The sequence below is a fragment of the Odocoileus virginianus genome, unplaced genomic scaffold, assembly GCF_023699985.2.
Source record: "Odocoileus virginianus isolate 20LAN1187 ecotype Illinois unplaced genomic scaffold, Ovbor_1.2 Unplaced_Scaffold_13, whole genome shotgun sequence".
NCBI classification, from domain to species: domain Eukaryota; kingdom Metazoa; phylum Chordata; class Mammalia; order Artiodactyla; family Cervidae; genus Odocoileus; species Odocoileus virginianus.
Genome location: NW_027224275.1, coordinates 572,213 through 598,167, shown reverse-complemented (window position 1 = coordinate 598,167; position 25,955 = coordinate 572,213). Strand labels below are relative to the sequence as shown.

At 37.7% G+C, this 25,955-nt stretch overlaps 1 protein-coding gene across 2 annotated transcripts in view; it reads right to left on the bottom strand.

Annotated features, from left to right (window-relative positions):
* GABRA3 (gamma-aminobutyric acid type A receptor subunit alpha3) overlaps positions 1 to 25,955 on the bottom strand; it is a 237,272-nt gene that overhangs the window by 98,522 nt on the left and 112,795 nt on the right. For both annotated transcript variants that reach the window (XM_070462787.1, XM_070462786.1), the window contains exon 4: positions 333 to 400. In XM_070462787.1, the coding sequence (XP_070318888.1) occupies positions 333 to 400 (68 nt within the window). The remainder of the gene's footprint in view (positions 1 to 332; positions 401 to 25,955) is intronic.

Below are 25,955 nucleotides of genomic sequence, written 5' to 3'. Positions count from 1 at the left end.
TTTGTGTGTGGTGGACCAAATATAAAGGGTGAGGGTCAGAGAAAGTTTAATTGAGAATAGGGAGCCAAGCTGAATTTTGAAAGACACGTTGCAGAAAGAAGGGAATGGTACTCCTGATGCGGGGTTAGTATATGCTTGATATGTGAATAGGCGGGGAGAGCAGGGAAAAAGATGCATTTAGTTAAATGTAGGATGGTGAGGGTAGGGAATTCATCAGACAAGATTTCTCCTTAGAATATAGCTCCAAGGCCCTGCCACAGGAAAAACCCAATTTATTTACTTTGACCTGTTGCAAAATCTTTCATTTTTACCTTTGCAGAAACCATACTTACCATGTCAGTGTCTGACACAGGGCCAAAACTGGTCACATAGATGTCAGTCTTCACTTCAGTCACTGCATCTGGTTGAAAGAAAGTAGGAAAGCAGAGTGTTAGGAAAGCCTGTTGCATTAGCTCACATAGAGTCCAGTGCTGTTCTCCAAAAGATAGCAAACTTACTACTTCTAAGAAAGGATGTTTGGTAAAATCATAGGAAAACCCCTCAAAAAACTCTCATTTGTACTGTTTCTTCACAGAGAATGTGCTTAGTATAGGAACAAAGTCCATCCATTTAGATACCATTGACAGTAAGAGCAGAATCCCCAAACTCCAGAGCCCTTCGAAATCTCCAACATTCACACATGCTGGGATGTCACACTGGGATTATCCTTACCTGTAGTAGGTTACAAATGTTCAGGATATAGGATGATTGTACTGCCACTTCCCAGCCCACTTAAAGTAGAGAGGGGACATGTGACTGGTTTTGGTTATAGGAAGAAGAAATATGTGTCTCTTCCTTTGGAACAATTAATGTCCAATGCAAGACATTCCCTGCCATGGTAATCATGGGAACATATGTTTATATGGAGCTACTATAAGACTTAAACAGCCTGGAATGATGACCCAGAATTTGGAGGACAAGTGCCCTGGAGAGTTGCCTGGATCTACAATAGATTTTGCATCAATGAGAAGTAAACTTCTGTGGGGTTAAGTGACTGAGATTTGGAGATGACTGATGGCCTCTGATACACTCTCTTTGCATTTTTCCATTGTAACTGTCTGTTTACTTGTCTGCCTTCCCACAAAACCCAAGAGCTCCTAAAGGGCAGTGTTCCTGTTTTGTTACATCTGTGCACTCAGTACATAGAAAAGGAGTCTGTTACTCAGAAAGTGCTCACTGAACATTTTTGGTACTAATGGATGAATTGTATCACATATGTATTTGCCAAGTTGGAAAATGATACTCAGACAAGTGAAATGACTGCACTGCTAAGTTTCCCTTTTCCTCCTTCTGTCAGCCCCATTTACCTCATTGCAGCCAACCCACTCCAACATACCTCAAACAGAACACAGGGTAGCCTTCTTCAGCTTTGCAAAGTCAACGAGACCCTACCAAACACCTCATCAAGTGAGCAAGGCTCACTCCAGTCCAGCATGAAAGTGAAAGTGTTAGTCACTCAGTCATGTTTGACTCTTTGCAACCCCATGGACTGTAGCCCGCCAGGCTCCTCTGTCCATAGGATTCTCCAGGCAAGGATACTGCAGTGGGTTGCCATTTCCTTTTCCAGGGGATCTTCCCGACTGAGGGACTGAACCCAGGTCTCCCACATTGCAGGCAGGCTCTTTACTGTCTGAGCCACCTGAAGTTCCCTCCAGCCCAGCATACCTGACCCCAGCAGCGCATGCCAGTAGCACAGCTAATACACATAAAGCCCACATAGGACTTGATAATCAGGTTGGTTACTGCAGTCAATGGCACTATTTTCTTAATTTTAAAATTTATATTTCTTTTTTTAATTGAACTATAGTTGATTTAAAATATTATGTTCGTCTTAAGGGTACAATATTGCAATTCAATATTTTATAGATTATACCACAGTTAAAGTTATTATAAAATATTGGTTATAGTCCCTGTGCTGTATATTACACTATTTCTTCCACCTCATGGAAAGGTAATGGACAAAAAAACTCCATTTATAGCATGTTTACTATATCCATCCAGCCCTGGGTCCTAGCCCAGATGTACTTTATATCTTGTTGACTTCCCATTTTCCAGAGCCATCCCTTAGGCTTAATACATTGCTCCCCTATACAGGCACATAGTATACTCAAGGCCACTGCACGCATTCACAAACATTCCATTTTCAAAAGAGACTATGAATATCATTTAATAATCATCAAAGATATAGTCAATTCACCAAAACACACAATTTACTTCCAAGCTCATTCAGCAAATAGCATGTCTCAAACTAGAGTTGTATTTTAAGTATTTGGGCTTTCATTTAGAGCACAGTCTTCCCCATATTTCTGTGCTTCAAGGACAAGAGACAATACTTCAGAATTCATAAGCTACCCCCTAAAGAATTGTCCCTTCAGATACACTGCCATATTCACTGGCTGTAGAAACATTGCCTTACCCCAAAGTACATAAAACACAATTAATTAATGGGAGAGATCACAATTACAGTTTAATCCAATATTCCAGGCAGGACATAGTTAGACACAGAACAACTTTCTAAACCAATTTAATTGTAAAAGTGGGCTTCCCTGGTGGCTCAGTGGTAAAGAATCTGCCTATCAATGCAGGAGATGTAAGACGCCCGTTTGATCCTTGGGTTGGGAAGATCCCCTGGAGGAGGGCATGGCAACCCACTCCAGTATTCTTGCCTGGGAAATCCCATGGACAGAGGAGCCTGGTGGGCTACAGTCCATAGGGTCACAAAGAGTTGGACACAACTGAAGCAACTTAGCACACAAGATAGTTATACAGATTAAAAATAGGCACCCATACTATAAAAGAAAAAGGAAAAGACAATCAGTAGTGATAAAGTCAGGAGACTGCTCTAGTTCCAAGAGGACAGTGGAGTCACTGTAGGTAGAAAAGAAGAGTCTTGGGCTGGGATACGAAGGCTTACATTCTGGATCTGTGCCTGACTTTCTGAATGCCTTAAGATCTTTTTTCCTTTTGGCTTTTCTCTTGTACAGGAGGTTTGTAACCAAACACATTTGAATTTTCTCTCTGCTCTGACTAGGAACCCTGATAGTGCAAAAAGCATGTGACTAAAAGTGTCCAATGACAGCAAAAGGCAAGTTTTTTCTGTTGCCCGAAGAAGGTAGGAGGTCAGTATGATCAGGCCACCCAAGATGGCTGTTCTCTTGCTCTCTGTACATCCCCTGCTCCACCAATATCTGCTTCACCTACAGCCCACTCCCATGACTGACCTTCCCTCTTAGTCATAGAGGCCGATCAGTAAATGCCTATGTACTCACTTCTGGCCCCAGTTAGTGACTGATCTAATCTTAAGATCAGAACTATCTCCACTATGATGATTTATCACAGTGGCAGTGAGGGGTGCACCCCTCTACTGCTTCCCCTGGCAACTGATGAGCACCAACCTAACATCAGTTCCCCCCATTACTGGTAACCTTCCTCCCACCCATTGATTGCTAAGAAGAGGCTGCCTTCCCAATGAATTAGGTCTCAGCCAAGCTTCAGAACTTTCTCTGACTTGGAAGCAGGGAAAGACTTGGAAGTTTGGTCTATCTAGTACAATGGACACAAATTCATTCTTTCTCTATTTCAGTCCCATTTTGAAAGAATCTGGTAGATAAGAGAATTAGGGGAAGTGATACTAAATGAAGGGGAGGTAAAGGAGGGGGGAGAAAGAAAAAGAGAGGGGAGGGAGGATGGTAATTAGAATCTGATTGGAGGGAAAAGCAGAATAGAAAGGACGAATAACAAGAGTTAGACAGCAAGAGATAGCAAGAGCTAACAGCACTAAAGAAAGACAAAGCAAGAGAAAAATGCTAAAAGAAAAAGAGAAGTAATGCTCTTGTCACCAAAGAAGTCAGAAATCTCTCAAGGAGTAGGGTATGAAGATAGGGATTGCCACTTGCATCACGGCAGCACAAGTGACGGAGGGCTCTGAATTTATGTTACCATCCTTAGATCTCTAGCCCTCTACTGTAAGACCAGGTAAACACATGGACATTTGACATTTCTTCAGTGTCCCATACAGGGACCACAAAGCCCCAATTACTAAATCCCATCTTTTGACTAGGGAATCTAGGTTCTTTGGAGCAGTATATATGACAACACACAGAAGTACTCTGCAGAAGTACTGTACAGTGATTAAAAGCACCACTAACTGGATCTGAATTTAGGTTCTGTCATTTACTCTTTGTGTGCCCTTTCTCACTTAACTTTGTTATGCCAGTTTCTTCATCTGGAAAATTAGGATTATGATACCATGTATTTCAGAATTGCTCTGAGGATTTAAGGAGACAGTATTGAGACCAGTATTTAGAACAAATCCAGTGCTCACTGGATGTTAGCTGCTGCTGCAGCTTAATACTTTTCCAGAGGCAAGGCCACATGAGCCACCCATAGGCCAAGGTGGACACAGAACTCACCCAGAAGCCTAAGGTCCTCAATTCCAGACAAAGAAGAGTATCCACCCTCCACTCCAGCTCCTCTGTGTGAAGGAATAATTAGAAGTTTGCTATTTCATTCAATTAAATGAAAAGACCAGTGAGTTAGACTAAAATTGGTGAGGGCTACAATTCATAGTCTAGCGCCTGTTGACAGCCTTCTCATTTTTCAAACGTAAGACATGATTTAATTGGGAAATGAGTGGAATTCTTTCTTATTTTTAAACAAATATTTTCTACGTTCCTTGGCTCTTTTTAAATTACTTTGAAGATCTAATTTCCTTCAAATATTACCTCCTGAAACTAAAGGTGAACAGAATTATCTTTTCCTTTTGCAAATTTACTGTGGTATTGGAAGTAAAATTTCAATAAAATAAATTGGAAGTAAAATATAAACTTGAAATTTATATTTATATAAACACACATGCCTTTAGCCCTCAGCAGTACTCCCATTGGTGGGGAACTTATCAACCAGTTCCTAATGCCATTCTAACTTGCTTTTGATCTGAAAGAGTAAAGATAAGCAAGTGATCACTATGTTTGTGTTAACTATGAGGCTCATGTGTGTGCTGTGTGCTTAGTCGCTCAGTTGTGTCTGACTCTTTGAGACCCCATGGACTGTAACCCACTAGACTCCTCTGTCTATGGGATTTCCCAGGCAAGAATACTGGAGTGGGTTGACATTTCCTCCTCCAGGGTATCTTCCCCACCCAGGGATTGAACCCACATGTCCTGAGTCTCCTGCATTGCAGGCGATTCTTTACCCACTTTCATCTCACAACAAACTGTATTTCCTTGTTTGAATTAAAATAGATCCCCAATAAGCTGTGAATTTTCTTCTTTGAGCACAAACCAGAGTAGGTTCCCCAACTCTAGCTTCTCCACTCCAGCACACACATAAACATTTGTCTTAGTACTGCCCTTTGGATCCATTCAACAAAGTCTGCTTCTTGTTCTTTAGAGACTTAAAGAGTTTCAGTGATTGAAAAAAGTTGATCATTCTACCCCTAAGTCTGATCTTTTTATTCCTTTCCATGTCATGATTTTAAGTACCCTCACTTTCCCCATTCACTTTCCTCTGGCTTGGGTCTATTTTTTTTTTTAAACTGGCACTCTGAAATATATTTTATGATGAAACTGTCACAGTTCTATTAGAGACAGGATTATAAAATGAATGATATGAACAAAAGCCAATCATATCCCATTTATTTCATTATAGGCTATGATGGACTCTTCCATTCTTCCCAATAGCAGTCTTTCTGAGAATAGTGAGGTTTTAAGGACTGGGACTTTGACTAAAAGAACAAAGCCCTGACTTTTCTGTATTCTTACTTCCGTATCACTGGAAATTTTAGAGAATAATTGCTTCTTGTTGTGCATGCTTTTCATTGTGAGGAGAGACTATCCTACGAGAAATGAGTTCCCATGTGACTAGTGGGTCTGCTAGCAACATGGATTTAGGGAGTGGGCTACAGTGACTTACGGACAGGCTCTCAGAGATCTGAGAGTTGGAGTGCTCTGTTCTGTTAATGGCCTTTTTGTTTCTCTTTGATAATCCTTGGGGACAGAGATACTGTAAGTACTCAATGACACTCCCCTCCCTCTCCCAACAGCATTAATCACCAATAAGCTCTTCAGAGGAATCACAAACAGACGGTTTAGGGAAGCAGAGATAACAAAAGTCTGTGTTAGAGATCCTAAGCTCTAATCTAAACTCTGCAGTTGAGTAATACCCCTTCTGCAGAGTGTTTGGGCATAGCTCATAACTTTTGACATTTGGTAGGCTAGCGGTCTAACACTACCTTTATGCTACTCCATCTAGTGTCTGACACTTGGAATGTACAGCAACTCTTAATAGCTAGCTGCATGCAACATATGTTTATAACAAAACATCAGTAAGAAATACCACAAGATTTAAGAGACCACAATCACTACCAACTTAACAACTGTGGGTTCTCATTAACTCTACTATTGCTAGAATCTTGATGCTCACAAAGGTAATATAGAACACACAACTGTTCTTATTTTCTCTGGAGCTACAAATCCAAGTATTGCCTTCATGGCATCCAGCCCCATCACTTTATGGCAAATAGAAGGGGAAAAAGTGGAAACAGTGGCAGATTTTATTTATTTTCTTGGGCTCCAAAATCACTGCGAATGGTGACTGCAGCCATGAAATTAAAAGACGCTTGCTCCTTGGAAAGAAAAGCTATGACAAACCTAGACAGTGTATTAAAAAAGCAGAGACATCACTTTGCCAACAAAGGTCTGTCTAGTCAAAGCTATGGTTTTTCCAGGAGTCATGTATGGATGTGAGAGCTGGACCATAAAGAAGGCCAAGTGCCAGTAATTGATGCTTTCAAGTTGTGGTGATGGGGAAGACTCTTGAGAGTCTTTTGGACAGCAAAAATATCAAACCAGTCAATCCTAAAGGAAATCAAGCCTGAATATTCATTGCAAAGACTGATGCTGAAGCTGAAGCTCCAATACTTTGGCCACCTGATGCAAAGAGTTGACTCACTGGAAAAGACCCTGATGCTGGGAAAGATTGAAGGCAAAAGGAGAAGAGGGTGGCAGAGGATGAGATGGTTAGATAGCATCACTGACTCAATGGACATGAATTTGAGCAAATTCTGGGAGACAGTGAAGGGCATGCTGCAGTCCATGGGGTTGCAAAGAGTCGGACATGACTTAGGGACTGAACAAGAACAACCCTATCGCAAAGGAGGTTGGAGGGCAAAGATACTGTAGGAATGTCCTTCCATAAGACCCATATTAATGCCATATAAAGCACTGAGCACTGTAACCAGTTTTGAGAAAAGTCAAAATACCATTTGAGTATTTTCTTTACATGGGCCAAACCCTGGATATTAATTATTTTTTTCCTACCCCTTTCTCTACTACATTGGTGCTTATTTCTTGCTTTTGTCACTGGTCCTCTCTTCTGTAAGAGGTATGGAACAAATAAAACCATCAGACAGCAGCCTCGTCAGCGGTTCATAACCCTTTGCTGAAAATAGAGGCCACTCCCAAGAGCCTGTAGGATTTCTTTGGGGCAAAATTATGAGAAATTTAGAGAGGGAAGCAGAAGCAGTGCCCAAATAATGACCAAGAAATAAGTTGGAGAATGACTACACAATGTGTTCTCCACTCTAGACGCAAATCCTTAAGCCAGAACAAGCTGAAAGCCAGGGGGAAAGCAATAGAATTTTTAAAACAGCTGAAATATTCTAAAATGTTACAAGGACACTCATATTTTTCCAGGGCCTACTGATTTTGACCTTATGCATAAAATTAATAAATGGAAAAAACATTGGTATTGGAATCTGGAAACTTGGGTTAATCCTGGTCCAACCTCAAGTTAACTATACCTTAGTTTCTTTATCTGTAAAAAATGGAATCGATTTTGCTATGATTCCAACACTACAAACATTGGCCATAATCAATTAAAAGAGGCTACCAGAGGGACTTGTACTGTCATTCTTATTGTTTGGAACTTCCAGATAAGATGGCACAGGTAATAAACACACAACAATGAGACATAAAACATAAAAGATATAATCGTTTCAGATAAAAGATCAAAATATCATGTAACAGAAATAAATCAAAGATGTACGCAATATTGAAGCCAGAGTTCTGGTCTGAAAAGAAGAGGTGGAGTAAAGAAACTAAAATATTCCTTTGTACAAAAGGAGAAATTGGAAGTACAATATTATACAAGCACAAGACAGTAAGAAAAAGAAGGTGAAAAACAAAAATTCAAACAAAATTAAACTGGTTTTTGGCATAGTGGAGTAATAGCATTACAGCCTTTCTTTCCCACTGATTATAAATAAAATTTCTGGATAAAATATAAAAGCAACTACCCAAGCACCCTGAAAAGTAAAAAAGAACAGGTGGTTTACGAAAGGGAATCAAAACTTGGAGAAGCAACCACAGGGAAATACGTTTCCTGTGTTTTTTTCTCTTCTTTTCTCTTGTAGTTCTGCCTCAAAGGCAAAGCTGCATAGCGGGATAGTGGCACAAACAGCCAAAACTCCTGACAAAAAAACATCTGTCCTACCAGAGAATCAGGGGAAAAGGCAACTGCAGACCAGAGAGTATGGGGAATCCCAAAGTACAGAGGGTTAAACAAGAAGATCCAATAAGTCTTCCCTCAAAAAACATAGGTTTACCCTTAAGAACAAAGGAAATGAATCCTGAACATTCATTGGAAGGCCTGATGCTGAAGCTAAAGCTCCAATGTTTTGGCCACCTGATGTGAAGAGCCAACTCATTGGAAAAATTCCCACCCTGATGCTGGGAAAGGTTGAGGGCAGGAGAAGGGGGCAACAGAGGATGAGATGGTTGGATAGCATCACTGACTCAATGGACATGAATTTGAGCAAACTCTGGGAGATGGTGAAGGACAGGGAAGCCTGGCATGCTGCAGTCCATGGAGTTGCAAAGAGTTGGACAGGACTTAGCAACTGAACAACAACAACATGCCCCTAGGACAGACCCAAGGTAGCATGCCCAAAGGTTTTGACAAGTACACTATGATTTCACACAAAATTTCATACCAATCCTGAGATGCACAAGTATAGGACAGACTCAAAGCCACAATAGCAAAAATTTTGATAACTGAATTATGAAGTAATATGTAATCCAGAGCCCAAGCCTTGGGACTATCCCCTCAGTCATAACATGTGTGAGATACACCAAGTTCAGTATAGCAAAGGCCTTGAAAATGTAAAGATCTGGGTATCACCACCCACAGAAAGCAAGGCAGACCTTGCTGCTTAACCAAGTTGATTCTCTGCTAAAACAAACAAGAAAAAAAAAATCAACATTCTCCAAAGCATTATGACAAGGCTGAGGCTCCACCTAATATGAGTCAAAATGTCTAGAATAGAATTCAGCATTATTTTACTTAGAAAGAACTGGAAAAATATTACCAATTCTGAAGGGAAAAGACAATCAACAAAGGTCAAATATAACACAATTCAGATGCTGAAAATTTCAAAGATTTTTAACTGGCAATTATAACTAAGTTCCATGAGGTAAATGAAAATACATTTAAAATAAACAGAAAGATGTCATTCTCACAGAAAAATTAGGAAATATAAAAATAACCAATTTGAAAATTGAGAAATGAAAAATGCAGTCACCAAAATAAAAACATTCACTGGATGGACTCAAGAGCAGAACAGAGATGACAAAGGAAAAAATTAGTGAATTTGAGTGATAGAAATTATCCAATGTGAAGAACAGCAACAAAAATGTCTGAAAAAAATATCAAAAGAACCTCAGGGGTATGCTGAACAATATGATACTCTCCAACACATAGAGCACTTGAATTCAAGAGGGAGTGGGGAAACAAACTAGTAAAGAAAAAATATACTTGAAGAAATAGTGCTCAGAAACTTTTCAAGTTTGGTACAACACACAAGTTTACAGAAACCAACTATTCTACAGACTCCAAACAGAAAAGAATGAAAAATAAGAAAAGATTGCTTAGATATATCATAATCAAACTGCTAAATACCAAAGATGAAGAAAAATCTTAAAGGAAGCTATTAGAAAATAACACAGTCTGTGAAGGGGAATAATTACTTGAAAGACTGAAGATATATCATCAATTCACAGACAGTAGTGACACAGAATCTTTAATATGCTTGTAGAAAACAGCTGTTAACCTCAGAATTCTATAGCCAATAAAAATAAGCTTCAGGAGACATTCTCAGATTTAAAAAGACATGGGAATTTGCTACCAGCAGACTTATTCTATAGGAATTCTACAGAAATTCTTCAGGCTTAAGGGAAATAATGCCAGGAGGAAATTAGATTGTCAGGAATAAAATAAGAACAACAGAAATGGAAGTTCTGGATATATATAAAAACATTTTTCATTCTTAAGCTCTTTAAAATAGTATGACTGCTGAAGGAAAAAAAATTCAAACATTGTCTCATGTGGCTTTTAATGAGCTGCTGATAAAATAGTTAAGACATCCATAATATAAAGGTCATTTAGATGGGAAATGGATGTATACTGTTACAAGGCTACACACTTTACTATAAGTGGAACAATATTAATTCTAAGAAGAGTGTCAAATCTCAGCTGTGAAGATTGCAATCCCTATAGCAACCAATGAATCTCACAAAGAAATATTTCTAAAAAGGCAATCAATAAAATAAAGATATTCAAATACTTCAAAAATCAGAAAAAGGAAAATATATTAGCATAAAAACAGAGGGGACAAATAAATAATAAAATGATGAATCTAAGCACAACCATGTCAATAAATATATTAACTGTAGGTGGTCTAAACATACAAAGCCAGAGATTGTCAGGTTGGGGGCAAAAAAAAGAGTCAACCATATTCTGTGTACAGGAAGTCCACTTTGAATTATAAAGATATAAATATATTAAAAGTAAAATAATGGAAAATATATGCAATGTAAATACTAATCAAAAGAGAGATGTGGTGGCTATATTAAAATCAAAGAAACATACTATAGAACAAGGAAAATTACCGAACATAATAGGGGATTTACATAATTCAATCACAAGTAAGATATTATGAGACTAACTGTGATATCCAACAATGGAGCTTCAAAATATATGACACAAAAACTGATGGGATTCAAATAGGAAATATACAAATCCAATATTATTGTTGGACACTGCAATATTCCTCTTTCAGCAACTGATAGAATGTGTACAGACAAAACTAGTAATACATGGAAGACCTAAACAATATTTTCGACTAATGTCACCTAAATGATATTTATACAACACTCTACCCCCAAAAGAAGAATACCCAATCTTTTTCAAGGACACTGGAACATTCACCAAGATATCCCATAAAACAAGTTTTAACAAATTTAGAAGAATTGAAGTCATATAGACTATGATCAGTGACCATCAAAGAATAAAAATAGTAATTAATATAGAAAATATCTGGTAACTTTCCTAATATTTGGAAATTAAAGAACAATCTTCTAAATAACCCATGGATCAAGAAAGAAGTCACAAGTGATGTTTCAAAATATAGTGAACTCAATAAAAATAAAAATACAACACATCAAACCTGTGGGATGCTCACAGAGAAATACATAGAGGGAAATTTATAGCACTGAATGTCCAGGAAAAAGAAGACTCTAAAAATCCAAAACATAAGATTCCATCTCAAGAACTAGAAATATATAAAAAAAGAAACTAAAAATGAAGCAAGTAGAATCAAAAATAGAAAAACAATTGAGAAAATCAGTGAAATTAAAAACTGGCTCCTTGAAAATAATGGAAAAATATACAAAACTCTAGCCAGACTTTACAAAAACCAAAAAGAAAAGACAAAATCTATGAGTATCAGGAAAAACAGAAGAGTAATATCACCAAAAGGGAAGAGTTAGGAACTTCAGGGTTTTGTCTCTCCATAAAAACAATTAATAAGCTTGGGAAAACTGTAAGAATCAACTTTTACAGAACTCTACTTACAACCACCAAGGGAATACATGATGAAGAAAACTGCTACTGCAGCCATAAAGATGTCAGCCCACACTCCTGTTACAGGTTCCCATTGCCTGAAGGAGTAATACAAATCTTATTCTCAAAAAATTGCGGTTAAGGGTTTTGACCTGAATGGCAGCTCCCTCAAAGAGGGATGCAATGGCTTACCTTTGTTTCACTCTACTGGGAGCATTCCCAGAGCTGTGGCGGCTTCCTGAGAGGCATAGCCAAAAGCATTTGAAGACAAAAATATTGACAGCAGTAGCCTGAAGCTAGGGGTAAACAGTTGAGACAAACAATAGACTGAAAAGTCTGAGAAGAAAAAAGTTTAGAAAAGGAGATACTTGGGTGAATAAAGATTTTTATAAAGTTCCAGCATATACCAAGGGATTGATAAGTTCCCACATAGGCCCAGGGCTTAACACACACTAGAAATGAGAAGTGACCGGGATGGGGAATACATGTAAATCCATGGCTAATTCATTTCAATGTATGACAAAAACCACTGCAATGTTGTAAAGTAATTAGTCTCCAACTAATAAAAATAAATGGAAAAAAAAGAAAGAGAAGGCAGAGTTAATTCTCCCTAAACAAATCTATAAATTAAACACAGTCCTAAATAAAATCTAAGGGTATTTTTTAAGAAATTCATGAGCTGATTCTAAAATTTATATGGAAAGGCAACAGAGCTAAATAAAATTGCCAAAACTAATTTTTTTAGTGTGTTCTTTTTTTTAAATTTTTTTTTAGTGTGTTCTTAATTCAGAGGACTCCATTAGAGGATTTCAGTGTTTCAAGAGTTACTATAAACATACATTGATCAAAACAGTCAAAGAATACACATCAATCAATGGAACAAAGTACTGTGTTAAAAAACAATTGATTCTCAACAGTGTTTATAATGCAGTGTAGAAAATACAGCCTTTTCAATAAGTTGTGCTGGAAAAATTGGCTAGCCATATGCTAAAATATGAACTCAAATCCTTACATCACACCTTATACAAAGTTTAACTCAAAATAGATCTTAGACCTAAATGTAAAACACAAGACTATAAAATTTCTAGAAAAAAACATAGAAAATGTCCATGAACTTGGGTCATGCAAAATCTTTTTTTTAGATAGAACATAAAAGTCAAAAACTATAAAAGAACAAATTATTGCATTTAGCCTCATCAAAATTTAAAACTTCTCTTTTTCAAAGATGCTATTAAAAGAATAAAAGGGCAAGTCAAAAACTGAAGAAATATTTTCATTTCACATTTCTAACAAAGGTTTGTACACAAAATATATAAAAGACTTTGAAAATTCAGTAATAAGGGATAAAACAAACCAATAATGTTTGCAAAGCATCTAAACAGATATTTCAACCAAAAAATATACTTGTGGCAAATAAGCACATGAAAATATGCAATCAAGAAATGCAATTTATAACCACAATATCATTAGTAACCTGTCAGAAGAGCTATAAGGGGATTTTTCCAGTTGATAGAACTATTTTGTATTTGAGTTGTATTATTAGTTACATGATAATGTACCGCAAAGAGTGAATTATACTGAATGTAAGTTGAATATTGTTTTAAAAATAGAAAATTTGATTAAAATTAAACAAAAGTGAAAAAAGCATAAAGACTCCCCATTTAAAATGAGTCTACACATCAAAACTAATGAAACAGAACAGTATGTCTGGAAACTGTCCTATGAATACATGAAAACTTGATGTATGGGAGGACAGGCATTATATATCAGTGAGAAAAACATTTACTAATGAAAAATGTAGCAGACTACAAGTTACCCATATATAAAAAGTACATCTCTACCTCATACCACAAATAAGCATCAATTACAAGTGTACTAACTTAATTAGGAAACATAATTCATGAAAGAAGGAAACTGAAAAACCAATGGATATAAGATATCCAACATCACAAGATAATGAGGGAAATGCAAATTAAAGAGAGATACCACTTCACAGCTATCAGCAAAATTTTTAAAGCATGACAGTACAGAGTATAGGTTAAGAACTGAAACAAAGAGAAGTTTCATACAGTGTTGGGGGGAAGTAAAAATTGGTACAACCATTTAGGAGAGCTATTTGGCAATATTTGCTGGCACTGAGAGGTGTATATTTTATAATCCAGTTATTCCACTGACAGATCTATATTCAAAAGAAATCCCTACCTATGTGCACAAAGAGACATGTACAAGTATGTCCACTTGGGGTTTGAAATGTGCTCTTATGTATACTTAATGGGATTGTAATAGGCATCTTTCAGCAAATAAAATTATTTCCCTCAGAAATCTCCAATAGGGACTCCTTTGCAATCACGGTAGATTAACATTTTCCAAGTGAGATGTGGTCATATTTCCTTTGTTGTGGAATAAATTAATGTGATGGTCCTGGCTAAAATGAGCAGAACCCAGGCTTTCTGCCTGGAATCAGATACCTTCACTTTGCAACTCAAAGTAAGTAGTTTTTCCTCCCATATCTTTGTTACAGTTTTCCTATCCTTTTGACCCCACTAAGAATTTTATCTTCCAAATACACTGTCTGCCAAGCTGTCCTTCCTTAATCTTGGTGTTAAACCAGAAAACTTCCATATTTTTCCATCAGTATTAGCCATCATCTGCTCTTTTTAACTTTCTTATGAGGAACCATCCTCTAAGTTGATATTCAGTTTTGAAATAGTTATAGCTTTTTTCAGTACTCTTTTTTTTTAATTAGTTTATTTTTTAATTGAAGGATAATTGCTTTACAGAATTTTGTTTTCTGTCAAACATCAACATGAATCAGCCATAGGTATACATATGTCCCCTCCCTCTTGAACCTCCCTCCCATCCCCTCCCCATCTCACCCCTCTAGGTTGATACAGAGTCCCTGTTTGAGTTCCCTGAGACACAGCAAATTCTCATTGGCCACTGATTTTACATATGGTAATGTAAGTTTCTATTCTACTAAACATACTATCTCCCACCAAACCCTGACACTCACAGATTCAGACTGGGGCTGTGAGGGTGTGCTGTTCATTTTTACCCTGTTACACTCTTTCTTTCAAACACAGCAGTGATGAGAAACAAAGAGCCCTGTACTTAGAACCAGTACCCTTGAGACTGGGCCCCGGATCTACTGTTTATCGACTAAGTTACCTTAATCATTCTAGTCTTAGTTTCTACACTGTGAAATGGGGATATCAGTATCTGTCTCTGCCTTCACAATTCCATTGTGAGAATTAAATAACAGACGCTAGATGTGAAAAAGTACTTGGAAGTTGTAAAAGGGCACCCATAGTAAAGGATCTTGAGTTTTGAGTCAGGTAAAATCAACACGCCAGGCTGTATATTGTCACCCTGCTTATTTAACTTATATGCAGAGTACATCATGCAAAATGCCAGGCTGGATGAAGCACAAGCTGGAATCAAGATTGCCAAGAGAAATATCAATAACCTCAGATATGCAGATGACACCACCCTTATGGCAGAAAGTGAAGAGGAACTAAAGAGCCTCTTGATGAAGGTGAAAAAGGAGAGTGAAAAAGCTGACTTAAAACTCAACATTCAAAATACTAAGATCATGGCATCTGGTCCCATCACTTCATGGCAAATAGATGGGGAAACAATGGAAATAGTGACAGATTTTATTTATTTTATTTTCTTGGGCTCTAAAATTACTGCAGATGGTGCTGCAATCATAAAATTAAAAGACGCTTGCTCTTTGGAAGAAAAGCTATGACAAACCTAGACAGTGTGTTAAAAAAAAAGAGACATCACTTTGCTGACAAAGATCCATATAGTCAAAGCTATGGTTTTTCCAGTAGTCATGTACGGATGTGAGAGTTGGACTATAAAGAAAGCTGAGCACTGAAGAATTGATGCTTTTGAACTGTGGTGTTGGAGAAGACTCTTGAGAGTCCCTTGGACTGCAAAGAGATCAAACCAGTCAATCCTAAAGGAAATCAACCCTGAATATTCATTGGAAGGACTGATGCTGAAGCTAAAGCTCTAATACTTTGGCCACCTGATGCAAAGAGCTGACTCACTGGAAAAGACCCTGAAGCTGGGAAAGATTGAGGGCAGGAGGAGAAGGAGGCCACTGACTCAAGGTACATGAATCTGAGCAAACTCCTAGAGATAGTGAAGGACAGGGAAGCCTGGCATGCTGCAGTCCATGGAGTTTCAGAGTCAGACACAACTTAGTGATTGAACAGCAACAAGAACATCAATGGGAGACTCAGGGACACCAACTTCCTTGACTAAACCTTGTCCCTGATCCCTGACTGATCTAAGGCTACCTCCTAGTAGACACTGCTGATAGCCATCCCCATTAGAGGATGAGGAAATGACAAAATAAAACAATAATAATGCTGGGAGACTGCTATTATTTGTCATTCGATGTCTACATTTATTATTGGTCCTGGCTTTTTCTGGCTGCAGGGCTGGAAGACATATTTGGCTTTACTTCACTTTGGGCTTCTGTTGCTAAAGTTCCCATGCTAGGCCAGCTCTGCCTATTATCCTACTGCAAAGGATTCTAGATGAATATAACATTAAAAAGAGGTGAGAAGGTGAGGGTGGGATGTTTCAAGGGAACAGCATCGAAACATGTATATCTAGGGTGAAACAGATCACCAGCCCAGGTTGGATGCATGAGACAAGTGCTCAGGCCTGGTGCACTGGGAAGACCCAGAGGGATGCGGGTGGAGAGGGAGGTGGGAGGGGGGACCGGGATGGGGAATACATGTTAATCCATGGCTAATTCATTTCAATGTATGACAAAAACCACTGCATGCATATTTTTGAGATTAATCCTTTGTCTGTTGCTTCATTTGCTATTATTTTCTCCCAATCTGAGGGCTGTCTTTTCACCTTGCTTATAGTTTCCTTTGTTGTGCAAAAGCTTTTAAGTTTCATTAGATCCCATTTGTTTATTTTTGATTTTGTTTCTAAAATTCTGGGATGTGGGTCATAGAGGATCCTGCTGTGATTTATGTCGGAGAGTGTTTTGCCTATGTTCTCCTCTAGGAGTTTTATAGTTTCTGGTCTTACATTTAGATCTTTAATCCATTTCAATGTTGTAAAGTAATTAGCCTCCAACTAATAAAAATAAATGGAAAAAAAAGAGGCGTTAAAAGATTTGAAGGCAGAAAACCTGCTTCCTGACTTTCCTTACCTTTCACTTTGCCATTCTCATCATAAATAAGACTTAGCAGTATTTTGGCATCCTAAGTTCAACTTTCTGCCAAGCAAATATACTTCTTCACTCTCAAAATCAAGAGTCTCCCCAATGATCTATATCCCAATCTATGACTCAGGGTTCAATATCCTTGTACCTCCCTGGTAGGTGGCTCCATTCTTAAGACACAGGTAACTCCACTTCTGCTAACACCGCAGGAATCTCATCTCCTATAGAAAACCCACAGTAAACTGTCATTGACCAAATTGGACCTCAATGCACTTGCCATCTTATGCGTGAGGAAAAGTGATATTGGAAGACAGTCTTCCCAATAGATCTTCACCAAGAGGAATATGCTAATAACAATCTGTGTAACACCCCAGCTGTTTTCTAGTCTTGATAAATGCCATATTTTTTTTATTTAAAAGGTGCTTCTAGATGTAACAGTACATTTGAACAGCTTCCTGTCTGTCATTCCAAACAAAATCCCTTGGATATCTGATTTAAATTATTTTTAACTACTCATGTCAACATTTTCTCTGGGCCAACCAGAAGTAATACATATCTGTTAGTCCTGTGATGGAATTTCTGAGTCACATTTTATCTATCACAGTTTCTGCATGATGTTGAACAAGGTGTCAATAATTCTGAACTGAGAGCTTTCCATCCCCATTCAATTAAATACACTCAGCAATTCTTGGGTTTGATCAATACTGTTGATGGATGGTTTAATTCCGTTTTCTCCGCTGACAATCACCATGACATCCTCTCCTGGAATGTTGAAGATGACGAGACAGATTGCTATGTAGTCATAGAAATTTGGTTTTAATCCTTCATGTCTACTTAAAGTAGTCTAGCGTGCACAGGATGCATAGCAATGCACAGTGGAATCACCTGAATATTCAGGTTTATATAAGAGACAGTACCTGGAAACACAGTATGCAAAACTGCCAAACAATGTACATTCTAAAAGAGGAAGCCTATATCTAGGCATTTCACACACAATACCATTCTCCTGAGTCAAATATCATTTATAACATCTAGTAGGGCTCTCAGGGAGGGACTTTTGGTGTCCCCAAATCAGAAAAATCACCTTATGTTATATCACTATCTGTGGCACCGATGTGGCCTGAGAGATTATTGCAACCTTCTCTAACCCTCAATATCCCCTGAGAATTATTGGATTTAATCTCTTATTCCAATGGGTTAAGACACCACTCATTGCTGCTTACTCTTAGCCTGTTTGCCAAAGTTCTCTTCTACCTCCATGGACAACCAAACTACCTGATTTATGTCCACACTCCCCTCTGAGTTTTGAGTATATTAGCTGGGTCTTTGAACATTTCAACACTTTTTATACATCCCAGTGATATTGCCACAGATCAATTTACATTGCTGCATTCTTCCAGGCAAAAGACCCCTTTCCATAAAAACAGTAACTTTCCTCTCAACAACTACCATGAGTGGGGCATTCTAGTAGGTGATCATTCTCTGAACAAACCAGGTTTCCCAAAAGAACCTTCATTATGTCTCCTGGACTAGGGATTAGGATGAAGAGTATATTGACCAAAGCATATTGACCAATACTAGACCTTGAAAGGAAACAAGATGACACTTGATCCTTCTTTCAACAGATATGAATTACCAGCCTAAATTTCAGCTCAGTATTCAAAGCTAGATGACCATTACCTCCCCCTGTGTCTTTCAAGATTATAGTAATCATCAATCTATTTGCCTTTTGACTCTACAGCTGGCTTATAGACATTTCCACACTTCATTATTTTCTTCTAGATTCTATCTCTTTCTTGGCAATCAGTTGGGATAATCCAGAAAAGTGGAGTATTTTTTTGAAAGAGTTGTTAAACACACAATATCTTGGCCCACTCTGATACGGGTTCAGGAGAATACATCCAAAAAAGCCATCATAGTGGTATGTCTCCCACCTTCAGAATGTTTCAAAGGGTGTTCAAGCCTTCCACTTAGTGTCTCCGGTGAAACAGTGGTCTTATTCCACCTACGGCAAGGGTTACAGAAAGGTGGTGTCTGAAGCAGCTCAAAACTGTGGGCCTGGTCCACCGGGAAGACCCAGAGGGATCGGGTAGAGAGGGAGGTGGGAGAGGGGATCGGGATGGGGAATATACGTAAATCCATGGCTGATTCATGTCAATGTATGACAAAAACCACTACAATATTGTAAAGTAATTTGCCTCCAACTAATAAAAATAAACTGAAAAAAAAAAACAACTGTAAATAGCTCTCATAGGCAAGGCCAAAGGTAATATATCTATGTAGTTTTGCAACAATACCTCAGAAAACTCTCCAAGTTGTATATTCTACTTTTCTTTCTTTTCTCACCCAGCAAGTCAACTTTTCTTGCACTCCTATTATGACTTCCATACTGTTGCCTGGTAACTGGTTTATTACTCTTGGCATAGTCTCTACACCAATTGGATTGTCTACTTGGGTTCTCTCTTCCAATTTCACTCCTGAGTATTTTCTTTCAGATATTTCTCATCTGCACATTCTTCAGCCTGCAAGTTAATCATTCACCACCTAGCTTTAACACCAAGAATTCCAGCCTGAGTTTGAGACACTGAGCCTTTGCTTTTTCCAGACAGATAAAAATCATGATACAAGCACCTAAATAACTAACCCCCTGCCAAAGACAAAGAAGTAAATGCTACAGAGATCCTACTAAAGATAAGCAGTGGCCAATTTCAACTGACAGAAACAATAAAAATGATAACATATTTATGGTGTTAGATTTTATAAAATACTTTTGTATATCTTATTTCACTTGATCCTCACAATAAACCTGGAAGGAAAATATTCATTCCTTAAGCAAATACTGAGGACTTACTATGGACTAAGCAGTAACTGGCAATTTAGCAACAAATCAGGATCAAAAAATCCCCACACTCCTAAAACATATTCAGGGGTGGGGGAAGCAGATAAAAATACTTGTAAACTATGGTAAAGTAATAGATGCTATAGGGAAAATAAAGCTGCAATTTGGATGTAAAATTTTAAATACAATTGTCAAAAAGGCCTCATTGAGTAGGTGCCATCCAAGCAAGAAGAAGCCAATATAATAATTCAGGTGAGAGATAAGGGTGGTTCACACCAAGCTCGTAGCTATAGAGGTGATGGGAACTGGTCAAATTTGGGGGTGTTTTGATGGCAGAATTTGTTACTGGGTTGGATTTAGAAGGAGTCAAGTTTCCTATAATGTGTGCTAGTTACCTTTATTTTGTAGCCAAAGGTATGACATGATGGCTTAGAGAGGTCAAGTGACTTTTGTAATGTCACTCATCTAGAATGAGCCAAAATAAAATTGTAAATTTAGGTCTCCTAGCCTAGGCTTGAAGACTGCATGCTGGAAAGGGTATTTAGGTTTTGAAGAAAGAACAAGACCCTAAATGGTAGAGTTATGAGTGCATGCTAGACTAAGGATATAATATGAATAAAGCCATTGCTGGGCTCCTAAACTGTTGATGGCTTTTCTACTAGACTAAGACATAGGCCTCTATTATGAGTGCTAAGCACTCAAGGCAGGGAACAAAGAGATTAATGACTAAAAGAAGAGAAAGAAGGCAAAAGAGTTAAGCACAAAATCAAGAGATGATATTCAAATGAAAGACACTAGCACAAACAGGAGATCAGACAAAAGCAGTGAGAGATCACAATGTGTATACGGAGCTCTTGAAGAAAGTTGAGCACAGTGACTAGGAACTAGTGAAAATCAGGTATTCCTCCACAGTTCACACAGTGAAATGACGAAGTGTTCAAGACAGAAAGCAACAAGGGGTCAGGTACTAGAAGCTGGTTTACAACTCTTGGTAAATGAGGCAGAATGAGAAGTTGATGCCACAAAAGAAAATAATTATTTGTACAATAACTTTGTGCCCAAACCAAAAGATATGAATCAGCAGAAAAGAAAGCAGAGACAAAAATCAAGGCAGAAGGGATCACAAGGAGAACCTGTCAATTATATCCCATTCACGGTTTTCCTATACCTCTTCTATGGGCAAAGCTCTGTGCTGAGCACGCCAAGATAAGAGAGCAATTAATAGGACATAGTTTCTGCCTTCAAGTAACTTGCTAGGGAAGAGGAAGAACAAAGGAGACAAAGCATAGGACCACATTATTGCCCAGTCTGTAGCTAGCACTATTCATGTGTGAAGGCTTCCACATTGCTGACTACTTGTAGCTAAAGCCAAAGGATTCCAGTGAGAGAAAGCAAGGAAGGTCTGGCAAAAAATCCCGCTGGGAAATCTCTCCAGAGCTTGACTAATTAATTAATGCTGGGATTGGGGGCAGGAGGAGAAGGGGACGACAGAGGATGAGATGGCTGGATGGCATCACTGACTCGATGGACATGAGTTTGAGTAAACTCTGGGAGTTGGTGATGGACAGGGAGGCCTGGCGTGCTGCAATTCATGGGGTTGCAAAGAGTCAGACACGACTGAGCGACTGAACTGAACTGAACTGAACTGATGTCTATATAGTCTCATTAGAGGGGCATAAAAAGAATATCTTGATACTCCAAGTTCTTCCCATTGTCTACCCTAAATACCTCCTGTAGTTCTTCCATCCTGTCATGTTTTCAGAGATAGTGGTGACTGTCCGGAGGTACTAAATGACCACCATGACATGGAAACATCGTTCTGGTTATTTAAAAGTGAACTTTAAATTATTTATGTATTATTTTAATTAGTTTTTTTTTCAAGTGGTAAGTTTGAAAAATGCTGTGCTATAAGACAAGGCACTTTTTGGATGTTATATAATAAACTGGTGTGAAAGTCAGACAATGAATTAAATCTCTTTAGTCCTGACCTTGGATATATTCCAACTATCTAGCCCCATGCCTTCTTTAACACTGGTTGATAGCTACCTACTTCTCCATGCTAATAGGATCCCAGGAAAAAAATGGTCGAAAGAAGAGGTAGAGCAAGAAGGTTCTGTTCCAGTAGCTAATCTGTGGTAACAGGTAGGTCTCAGATCCATTAAAAGACTATAAAAGACATTCATTTATAGAAACACAAGCTATTACAAGAGCTATTATTGTAAAGTTGAGTTTAGAGATAGATTTTCTAGGGGATCAAGATGGTGGAGTAGGAAGACCCTGAACTCATCTCCCCTCAGATATGTATCAAAACTACTAGAGCAACTCTCACATAGAATGAGTTCAAGATTAGAAGAATGGCTCTTCTACAAGCAAGGATGTAAAGAAAGAACTATACTCAAGTCTGGTATGTAGGGAAAAGAAGCAAGTTAGTTGGGTCCTGCACCATGAATGGGTGACCCCAAAGAGCAGGGGGAAATCACAGGCTTGAGTATTCTCCCTGGAGAGCAAGGGGTTCAAGCCACATATTAGGCACCTCAACCCTGAGGACTAACACTGGGAAAAAGAGTCCACTTAGCTGGTTTGGTAAACAGTGTGACTTATTAGAGAACTGTAGGAAACCCAAGACTCCACTTGTGAGGAGCACATGCAACCAACTTGCTTGCTCCCAGTTCTAGCACAGACACATCAGACTGAAAACTGAATTGCTCTCTGGCTGACCAGCCATGACTGCCCCAGCACACACCCCAGACTGCTCCAACCCATCCTATTCCAGCACTGCTCCTCGCTAAGGCAGAGATGGTCATTGCCTATGAACATGCACGCTTAGAGGGAACAGAGCCAGCTAAGGCCTCAGCCCTGCCTCTGGGTAAGGTAGACATACATTGCCAGTGTGTGTGTGTATGTGTATCTGTGTGTACACATGTGGGCACCAGTAGGCAACAGAGCCTGTTCAGTTCTTGACTCTGCCTCTGGCCTTGGCAGAGACCAACCCTCCCTACACACATGTGTTTGAACACACTGGGAAAGAAGTGGAGGCAGCTCAGAAGTGGAGCTACAACACTTCCTAGCTCAACCTAGCCTCTAACCAAGGTGCACACACTGCGGAACAAGTGGAATGAATTCAGAAGTGCAGGCTTAAGTCCTCATATCCTGGCCATACCCTCAATAAAGACAGAGACTGCTATCACATTTGGGAGAGGCCCAATTCTCTCAGAGTTCATGCTCCAGCCTCTTGAGCCCCAGCCCCACTCCCACCATTGAGCCTCGGTGAATTCCCAGTTCAAATCCAGCTCTGGTTCCAAGCACTCCAAGTCCAGCCTTACCTTCCACAGAGACTGTAGCTGATAGATCACACCAAAGGAAGATGCAGCCTGTGCCCACCACATGTCCACCTTTCACACCAAAGCCACTGATCATACACAGACTACAAAGGATGCTCCCACACAAGGATACATATTCAAGGCCAGGATAGGTAACTATTTTACCTAATTTCATAAAGACAAACAGAGAAAGTTAAACAAAATAAGATAGTGGAGCACGTTTCAAATGAAAGAATATCATAAAACCCCTGAAAAAACCCTAATGAAACAGAGATAAATAATTTATCTGATACAATTCAAACAAATATTAATAAGAATGCTAACTGAACTTGAGTGAGAATTTCAACAAAGACCAGAAAATATTAAAAAGAACCAATCAGAGCTGAATAATACAATAACTGAAAGGGAAAAACACACTAGAAGGAATTAACAGCAGATTAAGTGATGCAGAAGAGAGCATAATTGACCTTGAAGGTAGAATAGTGGAAATCACCTAACCAGACCAGCAAAAAGAAAAAAAAAAATAATGAGGATTGCTTAAGGGATCTCTGGGACAACATTAAGCATACTAACATGTACATTATAGGGTTCCCAGAAGAAGAAGAGAGAGAGAGATAGGGATAGAAAATGTATTTAGTGAAATTATGACTGAAAATTTCCCTAACCTGAAGAGGAAATAAATATCCAGGTAAAGGATGCACAGAGTCCCAAACAAGAAGGACCCAAGACACACAAAAGACATGTTATAATCAAAATGGCAAAAGTTGAATATAAAAAGAAAATTTTAAAGGCAGCAAGAGGAAAACAAAGAGTCACATAGAGCTGAATCTCCATAAGGTTATCAGCTGATTTTTCTGCAGAAATTTTATAGACCAGAAGGCAGAGTTATGATATATTTAAACTTCTAAAAGAAAAACTGACATTAAAAGAAATGTTAAAAGGTATTCTTTAAGTGAGAAAAGTAAAGCTACAAGAAGTAAGAATTTACAGGAAAGAAAATCACATTAAAGGCAAATACATAGTAAAGATCAACCATTTAAATAAGCTAGTATGAAGATTAGGCTAATTCATGTCAATGTATGACAAAAACCACTACAATATTGTAAAGTAATTAGCCTCCAACTAATAAAAATAAAATAAAAATAAATAAATAAATAAATAAGCTAGTATGAAGATTAAAAGCCAAAAATTGTAAAATTGAATATAATTACAAAAAAGCAGTTAAGAGAAAAATATGAAGATGTAAAATATAACATCAAAAGCATAAAATATGGGAGGAAGCAAAAAATATAGATTTTCAGAATGTGTTTGAACTTAAATGATTTTCAGTTTAAAATATGTAGATATAAGTTAACATATATAAACTCTACCTTAACCACAAATTAAAAACCTATAGATTCACAAAAACTAGAAAGAAAGGAACATAAACAAACCACTAAAGAAAATCAACAAACCACAAGAAAATAAACTAAAATTTTACTTATGTTATTTATGTAACAAATAGCATATAAGTAACAAAATAGCAATAAGTATATATATATATACTTATTATATATATACACTTATTATATTGCATTAATATTATAATATTATAATATGTGTAATAATATTATATTAAGTGTATATACTATATATATACACTTATTAAAGTGTATATATATATATATATACACTTTTAGTGTATATATATATATATACACTTTAAATGTCAATGGACTAAACGCTCCAATCAAAGACATGGTGTGGCCAACTGGACATAAAGGCAAGACCCATCTATTTGCTGCCTATAAGAGACACACTGTAGTGGTAAAGACAAATAGAGACTTAAAGGGGACACAAAATTATATCACATGCAAATGGAGACAAAAAGAAATCTAGGGTAACAATACTAATATTAGACAAAGTAGATTTAAAACAAAGTCTATAACAAAACACAAAGAAGGGCATAATATAACGATAAAAGTGTCACTAAAAAAGAGAATGTAATATTTGCTAACACATATGTACCTAATATAGGAGCACCTAAATATATAAAGCAAATATTAATAAACATAAAGGGAGAAATTGACAATAATACAATAACAGTAACACCCCATTTACATCAATGGACTGATCATACAGACAGAAAATCAATAAGGAAACAGTTGCCTTAAATGACATATTAATCCAGCTGGACTTAGATATATACAGGACTTTCCATCTAAAAATAGCAGAATATTATTTCAACTAATGGGAACATTACCAGGATAGACCACATGCCACAAAACAAGTCTCAACAAATGTAAGAGGATAGAAACTATATCAAGCATTTTTTTTCTGACTACAATGGTATCAAATAGACCACAATAGAAATCAAATACAGGGAAAAAAATGTGGAAAACACAAACATGTAGACACTAAACAACATGCTACTCAAAAACTGATCAGTCAATAGAGAACTCAAAGAGGAAGTGAGAAAATACTTTGATAAAAGTAAAAATAAAAACAAATCACTACAGAATCTATGGAACACACCAAAAGCAGATCTAAGAGTGAAATTTATAGCAATACAGGCCTACCACAAGAAAGAAGAAAAAATCAAATAAACAATGCAACCTACAATAGAAAGTAATTGTAAAAGGAAGAATAAAGTCCAAAGTCAGCAAAAGGAAAGAAAGAA